General features: G+C 40.8%; 1 protein-coding gene across 1 annotated transcript in view; it reads left to right on the top strand.

Annotated features, from left to right (window-relative positions):
- The first annotated feature begins 1,658 nt into the window (after positions 1–1,658).
- The window catches only part of NCAPG2 (non-SMC condensin II complex subunit G2), a 52,832-nt gene continuing 38,196 nt past the window's right edge, over positions 1,659–16,294 (top strand). Inside the window, exons 1-7 of the mRNA XM_074897953.1 lie at positions 1,659–1,932; positions 2,565–2,659; positions 5,775–5,966; positions 6,987–7,101; positions 7,583–7,740; positions 8,617–8,751; positions 15,984–16,078. Of these exons, the coding sequence (XP_074754054.1) occupies positions 2,582–2,659; positions 5,775–5,966; positions 6,987–7,101; positions 7,583–7,740; positions 8,617–8,751; positions 15,984–16,078 (773 nt within the window). The 5' untranslated portion in view covers positions 1,659–1,932; positions 2,565–2,581. The remainder of the gene's footprint in view (positions 1,933–2,564; positions 2,660–5,774; positions 5,967–6,986; positions 7,102–7,582; positions 7,741–8,616; positions 8,752–15,983; positions 16,079–16,294) is intronic.

Below are 16,294 nucleotides of genomic sequence, written 5' to 3'. Positions count from 1 at the left end.
TCTATAAATTCCAGTGAGTAGCCTGTTCAGCTCTTCATCACTTTGGATGAAGAGTGCATAATACACATACTGTTCACTGTGACTAAAATTAAAAGCGTAGCTATCAACACTAGCAACAAAAACATTCTTGGAGAAAAAAGTCACCAGCGTCATCCAATGGATGATGCAGGCTTTGTGAGCTAGTAGGTATGGTGTTTTTTTTTTTTTCTCCTTTGCATCAGCAATAGCGTGGCCAGCAGGGACAGGGAAGGGATCTTACCCCTGGACTCAGCACTGGGGAGGCCGCACCTCGATTCCTGTGTTCAGTTTTGGGCCCCTCACTCCAAAAAGGACATTGAATGACTCGAGCGTGTCCAGAGAAGGGCAACGAAGCTGGTGCAGGGTCTGGAGCACAGGTCGTACGGGGAGCGGCTGAGGGACCTGGGGGTGTTTATTCTGGAGAAGAGGAGGCTGAGGGGAGACCTCATCGCCCTCTACTGCTACCTGAAAGGAGGTTAAAGAGACTTGGGGATGAGCCTCTTTAACCAAGTAACAAGTGATAGGACAAGAGGGAATGGCCTCAAGCTGCACCAGGGAAGGATTAGACTGGATATTAGGAAGCATTTCTTTACAGAGCAGGTTGTTGGGCGTTGGAATGGGCTGCCCAGGGAGGTGGTGGAGTCCCCATCCCTGGAGGTGTTTAAGAGTTGGGTTGACACAGCGCTGAGGAATCTGGTGTAGTTGGGAACTGTTAATATTGGGTTGATGGTTGGACTGGATGATCATCAAGGTCTTTTCCAACCTAGACAATTCTGTTTTATAAGAACAGTGTGTCTCCATGTTACCTGAGATCCACAGAAGATGGCATGCTGTTTCTTAAGTCTGTACATTAATTTAATAAAACATTTTATCCCCGTTCAAAGGCACTGTGACTTAAAAGCCAGCTACAGGAAAGTAGCAGTAAACTGGTTCTAAATTTACTCCTTGGGAATCTCTGGGTAACTGATCAGGTGCTCCTCCAAGGGAAGGTGTAAGCAAGCCAGCCTTCATTATAAACTGAAAGCAGCAGAGAAGCACTTCAGTGAAGCCATATTTAAAACGGAGCAGCACAGCCCGCACAAAACTCCCTACTAACGCCTGGGCTGCCGCTGCCCAGAACTGCGCACTACTGGGCCTGCCCTCTCCAGGCAGATTTAGTACCTTGCGCGCCTTCTCCACCCCAACGCCCCTGCTCCTCCTGCAGTCCCGGCAGCAACGGCGCGTTCGACAGCCCCCTCCTCCTTAGAAGGCGGCCTGGGGGATGGGGACGGCCCTGGCCTCGCCTGCAGGCAGCAGCGAGGAACCGAAAGTCGCCCAGGCGTACAGGCAGCTCCTGGCTGAAAACAACTCTCCCCTTCGAACGAACACGAACGCCTCGCCCAGGCAAGCGCAAAAAGGCGAGAACGTGGATGTTGAACCCAGCGCCGGGCCGGCGGCCGCAGAGCGGCAGCACCGGGCGATGCCGGGCCCGGGCCGCGCCCTCAGTGCGGCTGCGCGCGGGGCGGGGCGGGGGCCGAGGGCCGGGGCCGGGGCCGGGCTCTCGCGAGACGGGAGCTCTGCCCGCGCGCCCGCCCGCGCTCAACGGCTGCCGCGGGAGAGTTCGAAAAGGCCGGCAGCGCGCGCCGGTGGGCCCTGGCCTCTCTTCTGGGCTGAGGGAGGGGGGACGGACCGGCCGACCCACCCCTGGGAGTGGGGCGGAGTGTCGCGTTGTCCCGGCCCTGGGGAGCACCCGGCGGCGGGGCGTTCGATGGGGGCTTTTGTCGGTGGGCAACGCCGCTGAGAGGCTTGGGCTCCTCTCCTGCGTATGTCAGCCCGCGCCATCGCCGTCTCTGTTTCCCGCCCGCGCAGGCAGCTCCGCGTTGTTAGAAACGTAACCCGCAGATCGAGGAGGATTTCCTTCCGAGGGAGCGGCAGGTAAGCGGCCCGTCTGTCTCTCCACTTCCCTCTGCCGGGGCCGAACGGCGGCCTGTGGGGCCGGACCGTGGACCTGGCGGTAGCCCGGCAAGCGGCCAGCCCCTGTCTGGCCCCGGGACAGCGCCCTGGGTCGGCGCCTGCCCGTTCTGGGGTACGGCTCCGTACACAGTAAAGGCTATGCAAGGCAGTCTCCCAGCTGGTAGGGATGGGAAAAGCACGTCAGGAATCGCTTAGGATGGAAAGAATGCTTAGGTGCGTAAATTAAACTCCTGGTGTCAAAAAGTGGCCTTTTCCGTTTCTCATAGCCCTCTCTTGGCAAGAGAGAAAAGGAGAGAATACTTTGCTGCCCATCGCTACTTTTCATACATGTAAATGCTGTCGTCGGGAACGATGGCTTGCTAAATAGAGGTTATGTGTTACCTGTTTAGTGAAAAAAGCTAAAAAGAAAGCATGCAAATACTGCAGCCTAATGCTGCTATGAATCTAAATGTAGAGTCAGATAACTGTAAAGTATTTTGGAGGGTGAAACATCTTTTATTTATAACTACGTAGTTCCTTCATTCTTCGCTGAGACCAAAAATGATCTTAATTTGAGATCCAGTACTTTCTCTAACATTGTTTTATTTATAAAGCAAAGAATAACAAGACCATGACGAAACGGGAAGCGTTTTTACAAGTTGTGTCTAAAGAATCAATAGAAGACTTCTTGCATTACACGCAGAATCCTGTAAGTAAGCCATGATGTACATGCACGACTAATAAAGTTATAAATCTGTTATTAGTGCAGAAATTTTGTGGCATAGGGACAGAAACTATTTCTCTGGTACCTGCGGATGTGCTAGAAGAATTGATGTAGAAAATAAGTTCAAATGGCACTTAAGGGAACATAGTTGAAAAAGTTGTAGAATCTGAAATTTTGCTATTTATAAACAAACTGATTTTTAACATTTATTATTGCATATACAGTTTACATTTTCTAAAAATAAATTATTAGTACTGCATAATACTAAAAAAGCATGCGTTTAGTATTGACAAAGTATTGTTTTCTTAAATTTCAACCTATTAAAGAGTTTATTTCTGTGTAATGAATATAAGCTAATATGCAAATATAGCAGAGGCATATTTTATTAGTATTTATTCGTTTGATAGTTTAGGCTGTCTATTTTTTAGTCTATATGTTCTTGGTACTTATTTTTATCACTGTTTTAAAGATGGGATAGACCGTTCTCTATAAATGTAATGTGGAGAGAAGTGGGAGGAACAACAAAACAAATCCACTGAAATCTACTAATTAAAATTCCGTTATCACCTTGTGTATATGATATTGCATAGTAATCAGAAATAATAATTTGCAGTGTGGTGTTTTTTGCTAAACTTCAATCTGTTATTAAGATATACATGATTTCTCCTAAGCGTCTTTTGCTAGCCTTAATAAATGGTATTGTCAGGTTAATTTCTTAAGCTTTCTGATTGCTGTTTTCCTAATATTACCTGTATCAGCATAAAGTAAGTTGATCAGTTTACCTCTATGTCCACAGAGGCATGAACTAATTTATTAATGTAGCAAATGTATTAAACCCATGATTTCTATGATAGGGATCACATTCTATGTAATAAGCTTAGAAATGCTTGTCTCCCAAACATCACTTAAATTTCTTTTTCCAAGAAATTTACTAGTTTTTTCACTTGCACTCCTGTATGTAATTATAGATGACAACTTTATTACCAGATTGCCTTTGCTTGAAGTTTCCTTCCCGTTTTTCCCCAAATATAAACACTTTGACAAGAAATTATTCTGGTTAGGATAATTTATGGTACTTACAGCATATGTCACCAGCTATAATGAGTATATTGATTAAAACTGTTGTTATGACTTCATAGGATAAGGGAACATGAATATCCAGATTATTTTCTGATTACCTAAGACCTGAGTTACTTTACTTTCCTTTTAAGCCTTCAGTAATGGAGGGTATTTGACCATGTGTTATCTTAGGATGAGGATCCTCATTTTAGGATCTCCCTCAAATAATTCTTGACCACTTTTCTGGAGGAGGCTGTTGTATTCTGTCCTTTAGAAGTGAATATATAAATGTAGAAAGAAAAGCGTGGTTAGAGCCTTGCTGCTATCCTTAGTTTTTGTATTATATTTATGTCCTGCTTTTTCTACCTATTTTGTGCTCTAGCCTCAGAATTTGCTTCTAACTTTTTCAAGTTATGTTCTTAGCATCGCTACTTCTTCCAATGTCTCTCATTTCTACACTTCCCCCACCCCCCCTTTAATTTCCTTTTCTCTCTTGCCAATGTTTTGTTTCATTTGCATCATCTAAAATCCCAGGGGTTTGCTAATTTTCTTTCAGGGTTTGTCTTGGTCTTCTCACTTTGCTTTCTTTGTAATCTTTTTTAAAATATCACCAAATTGTGGTGCTGTTCATTGAGGTGTTAATTTTTTCCACTAAATCCTGTTCCAATTCAAGGAAATACATTATTTCCTAGACAGGAAAATAGGGATCACAGATGTGACTGTCATTCAATGATACCATTTTCCCTTATAGGTTTTGGGATAATTCTATCTCATATCATCCCAAAGAAAGATCAGAAAGCTCTAGTCTTATTATTAATTCATTCTTTTTGTTCAAACAGTACAGTCTCAATATCCTGTCTTTTGGGTTTTTTGAAGTCAAGGGCTGCAGTGCTCCCTGTGTGGCCTCTGGTTTATTGTATTTGTTTCCAGCTGTAGAATAGGATAGAAATTCTGTTGTAATTATGTAGCAGAATCTTTCTTCTCATACCCTTCTGGGAACCTTCTAATACTGCAGCTTCTTCCGTTATTTCCTTTTTTTTTTTTTTTCCCTTCAACTCTTTTTTTTTTTATTCATGTTTTTTAGTGTATCTGCAAACTAAAAATATTTTTATTTCAAGATCATGGGCTTTCTTCCTCTTTCCTCCAAAGTGTTTTTGATCTGGTAAGCCTTCATTGCAGTATTGCAAATTAAATCTCAAAAATTATCTGTACTTCCTCCTGGCTGTGTCTGTTTTTTCTTGGTTTTTTTTTTCCTCTGCATATTCCCTTTCCTAGCAGGTTGCCTACCCTTCTTTGATGCAAACTGGCTCTTTGCATCTCTGAGGTAAATTCTTCTAGCAAGATTCTTCTGAGGAAGTAGTTCAGATTGGTCTCTTAGTGAAGTCTTATGGAGACTGGTAGTAGTTTCCTATTCAGTAGAACTTAAGAAGGAAGTATGGGGTTAATGTGCTTAGGAGTTCAGTTTGATAAGGTGGAGTTTTAAAATAGTGCAGAGCACTTAAAATAGTATACAGAGCACTGTTCTGTGCAGATTGTAATCCAAAACCTTTAGTGTTGTGACCATGCTTGTACTGACTCTTACATTTCTAGTCTTCATGTAAGGATTTTCTTTCAACAGCCATCATCAATCTATATTTAAGATAGCAAAGATATGATCAGGGACTTCAATTCTGTGCAGTTGTAAGCTTTTTAGCTAAGGGTATGGAATTGTCTCCACTGGGAATTAAGTATTTAGAACACATGAGAGACAGAAGTTGATTTTATGGGGATGTGATTTATGTTCAGTAGTGTTGCTATCAAGGGCTAAAGACATTAGTCTTAAAAGAAGCACTCTTGTTTCGTGACAGAGTTAAGCGGCAGGAATTTCTTATGCTATTGTATAAAGAAATATAACTTCCAGAAGGTATTTTATCTATGTAACTGCAGAGGAATGGAAATTAATCCTTAATGTAAAAAAAGCATTAATTTTAGAAAATATGATGATGAAATATAAACCACTTCAGTGATGTGGAATTGTATAATATTTTCTGACCAGTCACAGAAAAACACATTTGATCCTTTCAACTTGAATGAACTACTTGAAGAATTGTCAAGGGAGCAAAAAGAATTACTGTGGGAGAGACTGACGCGCCTATTGACAGAGAGCTTGATGGAGAATCCTGTGGAAATGTGGCAGAGGATGGAAGATGATGAAAGTGATGATGACATGGAAGTTGAGATAGTTCCAGAAATGGTAAAAATCTTGTAAAATAAAAATATGAGTATTTCATATTTTCCAGGAAATAAAAGGGAATATTTCCATAGCATCTGAAAACATGTGAGGGTTATCAAACCAGATCAGTTTTGAACATCACTTCCCTGCCCTATTCTTAACTGACTTCTTAACTTTTATGCTTGGGTTAAGCTGATTTTAAGAGATTAGTCTGCACTATTAAAGATTAGACCTGCTGGTAATTTTAATTATGAAAGGTGTGATTCAGTAGAGTTGAATGGGCTTTTTGTATGTCTTATTTCATTAAATAAATGTTGATATTTCCAATGTTCTTTATGTATCTGGCATATACTGGAAGAAATTCAATACCTGTTTTATTATGTTGTTTCATGGAATGAAGATTGTGAAATCTAGATTTGAACACCCCTTGCACAAATTTAGCTTATACAAAATTTTTCTGACTCAGTCAGACCCTCACATGCTGCCTTCTGCACTGTAGTCCACATAGTCTTGAGAATATTGAGGAAAAAATTTATTTGATTTCGGAAGGGAAAAAGAGATGCTATGGGGAAATTGTTAGGGAGACTTAGAGGCTTGTAGAAAATCAGTCATACATAGAGGCCTACAGAATCACGTACCTGGATGTAAAGTCAACAGATGTACATGTTTTTGAGTTTCACGATACTCTGCTAGTTAGGGTCTTTTTAGCTCTGAAATGCATGTGTTTGAGTGGTTTCGTTGCAGATTAAGCTTTTAATGGAGGAATGGATACGCATGTACAGTCACAGAGTTATCTACTAGCTGGAGCTGAAAGCCCTTTTCAAACTTTTTTGAATGGATGTATTTTTTTTAAAAAAATCTGTGCTTTTCCGTCTTCTTATTTGACAGGTTTTGGGTGCCAGTATTCTCTTTTTTTTCAAAATGGAAACATGGGAACGCTTCAGCTTTGCTTTCTGTTGCTAAGGTTTATTTCTTGTTATAATTATCTTCTGAGTATAAAATAAACTGCAGAATTGTTTCCTCAACATTGCTTTTTTTCAGAAACAAACTGCAGCTGTGATCCAAGGAGTGACAGCTGTAGTTATTGCTTCCATACCTGCAGTGGATGAAACTGTAAACTACAAAGCTCTTCTAGAATGTGTTTTAATATTAAACGGTGCGTACTTAATCTGTTACAGAATACAGCATTCTACTTTTTTTTTTAGCAGATGAGTATACTAGGCTTTTTGTTTGACCTGTCTGGCCTATGGAACAGAATTTACAGGGGAAAAGTTGGTACTGATGTGAGCTCTTATTTATGAGACAGAATTAAGGAAGCATTTACTTAATCTGTCACACAGTCTAGAAGTTGGAACTTAGTTTTCTTTCTCCCAGCTGTTCACCCAGTGATAAATAACTCCTTATTCTGTGGCTTATATAATTTTTAAGGCAAGATTTAAGATTCTATTCTTACTGATCTGAAAATCTGGCCAAAACCTGAGAGTTACAAAGCTGCCTAAATACAGTGAGAATAAGATGTGTAAATGTGGCAAGAGCTGGTTGACATTGCGATGCATTGTTAGTGTACTAACAGACTAGTTTTTTTATGGGAATAACTTGGTTCATTGCAGTAAATAATTATTTTATTGTTGTTGTAGGTATTCTTCCTGGATTACCTGAATCTGAAAAAATGCTGTGGGGTGCTATCCAACGTGTATGTGAAATGTGGTGGGAAAAAGGACTGGAAGGGAAGAAGCAGTTAGGGAAGACTCTATTTATCATTTTGCTAAGAAAAAGCCTGAATAAAAATGCCTCGGTATGTTGAAGCTGTATTGATTTTTAGATTATTACTGAATATTCCAAAAAAGATTATCCTTCCAAAGTATCTTTCATTTCAAGTTAACTTGCCTTCCATGTTCTAGTCCTTCTTGATTAATGAAACGTAGGAAATGTGTTGGTTACCAAGTGTCTTTTTGTTGTTGCTTTCATAAAGAAGATGTTAAAACGTTGCCTTCTCTAGGACAAACTTTAAAGATTTTTTTGACATAAGTTTCACAAGTGAACTGTGGGGTTTTTTGTGTTCATGTGGGTTTTTTGTTGTGTTTTTTATTTCTTCACTCATTTGTGAAGTCCAAGGTTTCAAAAGCAGGTAACTCTTTTGGGCTGGTTCGGGCTTTAAGTATGATGTTCAGCTATTCCTAGAGACTTATGGATGGGAATCTTAAACTTCTGTTACTCTGTATCTCTCTACAAATAATTTATCTTTTTTTCCTCTATTAATGGACTGAAATTCTTTTTTAAAACGGGTGTGTTTATTAGAGTTGTGGCATACATCTTTTGTGCTAACCCAGTAAATATCTCCTTTACTTATTTCTTTCTTTTATTTTTCCCTGTTAACTCCTTTCATTGTATAGAGTTTTAAAGAAGAATAATACAGCTTTCATCTATTTTGCATGAAATAGCATCTTTCTTTCTGTACTTGAGCATGTCTTCAGTTGGTGGAAGTCAGTATTTCCACAGTTACACATATTTTTGTAATATTTCCCCAGTGATTTGGTGAAAGTCATAATTTTACAATCTGACAATCTTCTGTCTGTAACATTTCAAATTCATAATTCAAAATCCTTTGAATGCTTCTTCACATTAAAGTTATACCTACTTCACTATAATGTGGGCTTTTTTTTCCTGTCAGGGTGCAGATGTAGTTCGTATGTGGAATCTACATCAGACATTACTTTGTTTTGATTATGATTCAGACGAGAGTAATGAAGTCAAGGACTTGTTGCTTCAGTGTTTTATGAGTGTAAAACATATTAGAAAAGAAGAGGTAAGCAAACTTTTATCATACTGTGATTTTATGTAAGTGGGCTTTGGTTTCTTTTAACGGTCTTGCACTTTTTTTTTTTTTCAATGCAGTAGGTAGCAATATGAGACAAATCAGCTCTGACTCCAAGCTATAAATGGTTGATATTCTTTTTTGTTTGGAAAGCCCTTTATTCCTATTCTAGACTAAAGTGTAAAAGTATATGTCTAAATCATCACTCAAGTTCTTGTATCCTGAGGTAATAAGAACCAAGCGCTTTGCTTCTAGGCTTCTAGCGCATGTCCCTCAGTACTTAAAACTATTACCTGGTATATTTCTCTTTTTATAGCAGTTTTATTGGAGATGGATAACTGGCAAAATTATTTCCCTTCTAAATGATGCCATTTGGAAGATTGCATTGCTATAGTCTGTTTTTAAAAGTAGCATAAGAACAACACAACTTTACAGCAAAATGAGAATTATTTGACTACCTAGACTTAGTGAGGAATTGCTCTATTGTAATTTTTAGTTTATGCCTGTGTACCAAGGTAGTAGTCACCTAACCAGAAAAAAAGCTTGGATACAAGACAACTTGACATTGACTCTGAAGTTCTAACTCTTCCTTTCTTATTTAAAATATATATATTTACACTCTTTCATTAAACAATAGTGACTCTTTCATAAAAGGAGCTCTGAGATAGCTTTCATTTTAGGTCATTTTTTGTCTTCTTGAAAAAGTGTGTACCTGTATGTGTTGTTTGTCACATTACTTAAAATGCCTTAGATACAATTAATTCTGTATTCATTATTTTATTCTGTTTTATTTGAATCCACTGCATCACTTTAATATTTCATATTCATATAAGCACAGTAAATATTTGGAAATTATATATGTAAAATGAAACTGCTATCTAGGCTTCAGAAGCAACTTGTTGTTATTTTTTTTCTTCCACATCTTGTGAGGTTTGATAATATGACACACATTAATTACTGTACAGATTTTCTAAAGAAAGTTTATACCTTAAATCTTTGGGTGAAACACAGCCTTCAGTATAAAAGGCTGTGGGTTTTGATTTTTTTTTTTTGGGGGGGGGGGGGGGGGGGGAAGAAAGTGGTAATAATCAGACTTGTGCTGAACCTTTCTCCTGGCATATCAGAACATCTCCCTGTTGCTCCACATGAACATCCAGGTTTGGTCACACTTTGCACAGCTTTTGCTCTTCCCTCCTCCCAGTAATTTCTGGTCTCTTGATGTTTTGTCACATTTTCTTTTTCATATGCCTGTCTTCCTAGATAGATGAAGAGAGCTCCTTACTGCACTCTTTGCTCTGGCATATGACTGTTAGTGGTTTAAATCCTTAATCCTGAATCCTTAGCTTTATGGCCAGAAGGATTGACTGAAAGTAGCAGCTCTCAGCAGGGAGCTGAATTTGCATTTTGTAAGTCCATCCATTCTTTTCTGATAAAGGTGAAAGATCTAAAACACTGTTCACAAATACAGATTCTTATTGGTTATGTCCGATCTTCTCAACAGTTCTTTTCACTGAATTACTAGAATTGCCTGCCAGGCATCAATTCAGAGTGCTGAAAACTTTGGCTGAGCTTGGAAGCTTTCTTAATTTCAGAGATCTCTTTAATATTATAGAGGTCTGTTTATTGCCTAAACCTCTTTACAAAAAGCTACAAAGGCTGTTGACACAGCTGGCACATCCATAGCCACTGTTGCCAGATCCAGTTCTGGACCTGACCTGCTTATTAGATTATGACAGTGGGTAGAACTTGATAGGGTATTTTTCTTTTCAGGGCTTCCAGGCCCTGAAATTGCTTCAGGCTCTTCATTTCCAAGCCTGAAAAGTTCTGACATATAATCAAGGATGCTTTGGCCATTCTCAGAATAAAAATAGCAAAAAGTCTATACCTATTGAGGAATGCTGCTCTGGGTTTAACATGGGAAGGAGGTGAAATAATACTTGCTTTTCTTAATTCTTCTTCTGGTTATTCTTAAGCAAGTAATGCTGAGCATTAATGTTAGAATTACAGAGTTTGAGCTTGGAAAGGACTTTTGGTGATTATCCAGTCCAACACCCTTGCTCAAAGCAGTCAGCTAGATCAGGTTGCTCAGGGCTGGTCTGGCTACTAAGTATCTCCAAGGATGGACATTTCATAGTCTCTCTGGGCAAACTACTCCAGTGTTCAGTCACCCCTTCACTGAAAATAATTTTAAAAAAATTAAAATAAAATTAGAAAAAATATTCCTTATGTTTAAGAGGAATTTCTTTTATTCCAATTTGTGCCCATTGCCTTTTGTCCAATTACTGCCACTACTGAGAAGAGTATTATCATCATCTTTACATCCACTGTCAGGCAATTAGATACATTGATAAGATCCCCCCTGAGCCTTCTCCAGACTAAACAAGCCCACCTCTTTCCTCATATGAAAGAAGCTTCAGTCCCTTAATCAGCTTTGTGGCCTTTCATGGGACTTATTCCAGCATGTTCATGTCTCTGTTGTACTGGAGAGCCCCACACTAAATTCAAGACTACAGATGTACCTCACCAGTGCTGAGCAGTGGGGAAAGATCACCTCTCTCGACCTGCTGGCAGTGCTTTTCCTCAAGATGCAGTTGACCTCCTTTGCTGTAAGGGCACACTGCTGATTTCTGTTCAACTTGTCAACACCAGGGCCTTTTCTGCTGCTCTCCAGCTGGTCATCCCCCAGCCTGTCCTGAGCACGGAGTTATTCTTTTCCGGAGGCAGGACTTTGCATTTCTCTTTCAACTCCAGGAGATTCCTGTTGGCACACTCTTCTAGCTTGTCAAGGTGCCTCTGAACAGCAGAACACCCAATCTGGTGTATCAACATTTCCCTGATATGGCTACAAAATTGCATGTACTCCTGTCTCATCATCTAGGTCATTAAGGAAGATGTAAATACTGTCAGCAACACTGTTTAACCTCTAGGGTCTGCCACTACTGACTTGTTGCCAGCTGGTCTTCATGTTTTGACCTAATGCACAAACATGCAGAAGAATGCATGTGTCAACTTCTGAAAATGCTACTGTAAGTCATGGGGGTTTTTTGTCCTCCTCTTCTATTTGGAAAATGTCTTGCTAACCTTAGTGCTATGTTTGAGTATTGCTACAGTCAAGGAAGCTTACTGTATCATCCAACAAGGCTTTTTCAGTCAGTGCAATATTTTGCTATCAGTTCACCCTTGCAATTTCTTCAGTGATCTGTTAATGGGAGTTTATTTTGGTAGGAGGTGAACTATCTTATGACTCTGTTTACCTGGCAAGTTGGGTGGGTTTACCTTGGCTAGCTGCCAGGTGCCCACCAAGCTGTTCTATCGCTCCCCTTTCTCAACTACATTGGGGAGTTAAAATGACATAAGACTCATGGGTTGAGGTCAGGACAAGGAGATCATAGAATATCTTGAGTGGGAAGGGACCCATAAGGATCATTAAGTACAACTCCCAGCTCCTCACAGGACTACCTAAAACTAAATATGTGACTAAGTGTCATCCAGATGCTTCTTGAACTCTGACAGGCCTGGGACTGTGACCACTTCCCTGGGGAGCCTGTTCCAGTGACTGACCACCCACTCAGTGAAGAGCCTTTTCCTCATGTCCAGTCTGAACTTCCCCCGATGCATCTTCATTACATTTCTATGTGTCCTATTGCTGGTCACCAGAGAGAGGAGGTCAATGTCTCCCCCCTCTGTGTCCCCCCTTGAGGAAGTTGTAGACTGCAATGAGGTTACCCCTCACTCAGTCTTCTCTAAACAGTATAAACCAAGATCACTCAGCAAATACTGTCAGAGGCAAAACTGACTTGACTTGGGGAAATTAATTTATTGCCACTTAACAGTGGAGTAGGATAATGAGAAATAAGAACAAATATAAAAACACCTTCCCCCTACCCCTCCCTTCTTCCCAGGCTCAACTTCATTCTGGCGTTCTCTACCTCCTCTCCCCCTGAGCAGCACATGGGGATAGGGAATGGGGGTTGCGATCAGTTCATTATTCATTGTCTTTGCCTTCTTCCTCTCATTCTTCCCCTGCTCCAGTGTCGGGTCCCACCCATGGCAGACAGTCCTCCATGAATTTCTCTAACGTGAATCCTTCCCATGGGCTGCAGTTCTGCATGAACTGCTTCAGTGTGGGTCCCTCATGGGTTCACAGGTCTTGCCAGGACCCTGTTCCAGCGTGGGCTTCCTACAGGATCACAGCATCTTTCAGGCACATCCACCTGCTCTGGCCTGGGCTCCCCACTGGCTGCAGGTGGGTCTCTGCTACCCTGTTATCCTCCAAGGGCTGCAGGGCCCAGCCTGCCTCACCATGGGCTGCACCACAGGCTGCAGGGGAATCTCTGCTCCAGAGCATGGAGCACCTGCTCCCCCTCCTTCACTGACCTTGGTGTCTGCAGAGTCATTGCTCTCACATTCTCAATCCTCTCTCCCAACTGCTGCTGGAGTTGTGCAGGTTTTTCTCCCCTTCTTAAGATACTTTATCCCAGAGGTGCTACCACTGTCACTGATTGGCTTGGCCTTGGTCAGTGGCGTGTCCATCTTGGAGCTGACTGACATCGGCTCTGTTGGACACAGGGGAGGCTTCTGGCAGCCTCTTAAAGGAGCCTGTAGGTCCCTTGCTACCACAACCATGCCACATAAATCCAATACAAAAATCACTTTCCATTCTTGAGGAAACGAGTTCAAAATAAAAGGGGAACCACAACCTGTTCTGGAAAGACTGCAAGATAGGGTTCAGTTCAATTAGGTGTCTGAAACCAATTTAGAAGATCTACACAGGAGCCTAAAGAGTGTAGGTCTGGGGAAGGATTTAATTGCTTAACTGTAGGTGAATGACCTGTGCTGCATTGAATGACCTAAGTTGCCTCAGACACCCCCATGGGACTTACATAGGATCTGTCATGGATCTCTGCCTTCTGGAAAACCATTTGAGTGTTTAAAATTGCTCTGTGTTTAGGTAGTGGCATAGTGCCTCTAATCAACAAAACAACTTGGCTTCATAAAGCAGTTACTAAACAGCTGAATCACACTCCAAGCAATTATCATTCTAGGGACTTACATCCAAATCTAGATGTATCAGTTTGTGAGCTGCAATCCAACTTCAATATGTGAACTGCCAGTACAGACCCAGAATGGTGATTGTCTGGGATTTTTCTAGCTCTGCAGACAGGAGATTAAGTGCCTTGAAATTCAAAGTATTCCAACCTGTTGATGTAAAACTACTGTACCTCTCTTGCAAGTCCTTCTGCTTCGGATTTTGCATCCTGAGGGAGTTTAGTTTTAGTGACAACCTGCGGGAGAGCTGAGCACGCACACGACCAATGTGATCAAGCAATGCCCTTTTATTACAACTAAGAAAGCCCTTTTATAATGTTCTCCCGCACACGTGAGTAACATGCAGTACAAGTCCTCAAGATTGGACAGTTAACTTAGCCCGCGCTTTAAACCTTCTTATGATTGGATAAGAAGTCCCCCATCAGCCTTGCCAGGCTTCCTGCCTTGTGGAACTTCCTCTGCGGTCCCAACCCCTTCTGGGGGTTGTTTGTCTCGTTGAGTTTCTCCCCCCTCATTCAGGGTCACATCCTTATCACATTCTTGCTCGGCTGAGGCTCTTATCAGTCTTGTTCTCATACAGGATTGCTCACATAGCCATTCTCTCACAGAAAGCCCTCTAGAATCCCAACAACAACCCACCTACCTCAGTGTGTTCTCTATTTTCCCTGCCTGGCTTATATTGCTAATGGTAGATTTCTTGTAGCGACATGTCCAACATTTCCCCAATATCTCTGCTGGACTGGAAAACATTCTATGAAAACATTCTTGTTCAGGTGAGGCTTCCAATCAAACAGCTGGAGACCCCCTTGACCTTTTGGTTTTTCCAGGGATGTTGAAGTGCACTACTGGGACTCCAATATATGTATACCACCAAAGTTGTAGATAAGTGATTTTTTTCATTTAGTCTTCTTTCTTGGTAGAAGAAGCTCTCACTGACAACAAGAAGGATTCCATCGGACCTGTAGACAAGGGTCTTGACATTATATTTAGTCTTTAGATCTTGATTTTTATTATCTTCTGAATTACTTCTTGACCTGAAGGTATTCAAGCTATCAGTTCTACTGAAGGCCAGTTTCTGCCTATATGCTTCCTTCCCTTTATCCCTACTCTGTGATATTCTAGCTCAAAGTGTGTCTGGCCCTCTCAGCCCTGTTTTCTTTGTGATATGTCTGAACATAACTGTTGGTCCAGCTTTTGATGGAAGTGCCATTGAACCTCTGCAAATTGTTCAATGGACCTTTTGAACTTCTGTTAATGTGCTCTTTACTACTGCAATTCTTTATTAATTTTCCTGATTTATTTTTGGTTAGAAAGCTGAAAGGTACAAAGGAGCCTTACAATTTGCCGACTCACCCTATGTCTGATCAAACTTTTCAAAGTCTCAGAAGCTGGATGCCTCTACTTCATATGTGAGATGAGCCAGAGTGAGGTTGTCTGTACAGATACTGTGTAAGGCTCTAATTTCATGGGAAGATCTTGTTCATTCTGGCAGAGCAAGGGCTAATTTCCTCCATGCACAGCCTTCCACTGCCTTTTCTTGCAGAAATTCTGTTGCTCATCAGATTTGTCATCACCATTTCTCACTTGATAAATGGAAGAAAACTAATTAAGGAAAAAACTGGCATAGTTTTTTCTTCTTTCTTCATGAAATAAAGTAGCTCCAGGAGGTTTGCAATATGAGGCAATAGGAAAGAAATTGTCCTTGTTAATCAGAACATTTCTTTTTCTCAGTGGCCCAGCTGTTCTCTGTGGCTTTGTTCAAAACTGTTTCTGTATCCAATGCTGGCAGAGTTGTCATGCTATTTTATTTGTACCTTCACCGTCATTACAGTGTCATCCTGGAATGATATTGCACTTGACAGAGCTCCCATGATGTGGCCTTAATGAGAGTCCTGAGATGTACAGTCCCTTATCATTATGGAATACTACTTGAAGTTACACCAAAACAGAATGGACTTTGAAAAAAATGCAGGCAGACGTGTAATATACATGTTAATTTGTTTAGTGTTTTCTCTACAGTATAAATACAGTAGTGCTTGAATTCTGTCTAAAAATTTAAGAATCTGCTTTTGATCTTTAAGCTCTGTATTTACTGATTTTTGAGGTGGCTTTTAAATTGGGTATTGCTCTGGCGTTTGACTTCCTTTTTTCTTCCTCTTTTCCCCTCCCAACAGGGAAGAAGATTCCTGAGCTTTTTGTTCAGCTGGAATGTTAACTTCATTAAAATGATACATGGAACTGTTAAAAACCAATTACAGTTCTTTCCAAGGTATGCATCACGGTTAGAGTTCTTAATGGTCGTTAAGAGGTTAGCTAAAATGGTGTCTTTCTCACACTTTAAAATACCTAGTATATTGGTAAAATATATCAGAATCCAGAGACCTTCAAATCTGCTCAATATAACTACTGTATTGTTTTAGTTGCTCTGCACATGCCTATGTGTACAATTAGAGGTGTAGTAAAATCCTTCTTTAGTGTTAGCTAA

Source organism: Athene noctua, chromosome 2 (assembly GCF_965140245.1).
Source record: "Athene noctua chromosome 2, bAthNoc1.hap1.1, whole genome shotgun sequence".
Classification (NCBI taxonomy): Eukaryota; Metazoa; Chordata; class Aves; order Strigiformes; family Strigidae; genus Athene; species Athene noctua.
This window is presented reverse-complemented; position numbering and strand designations above follow the sequence as displayed.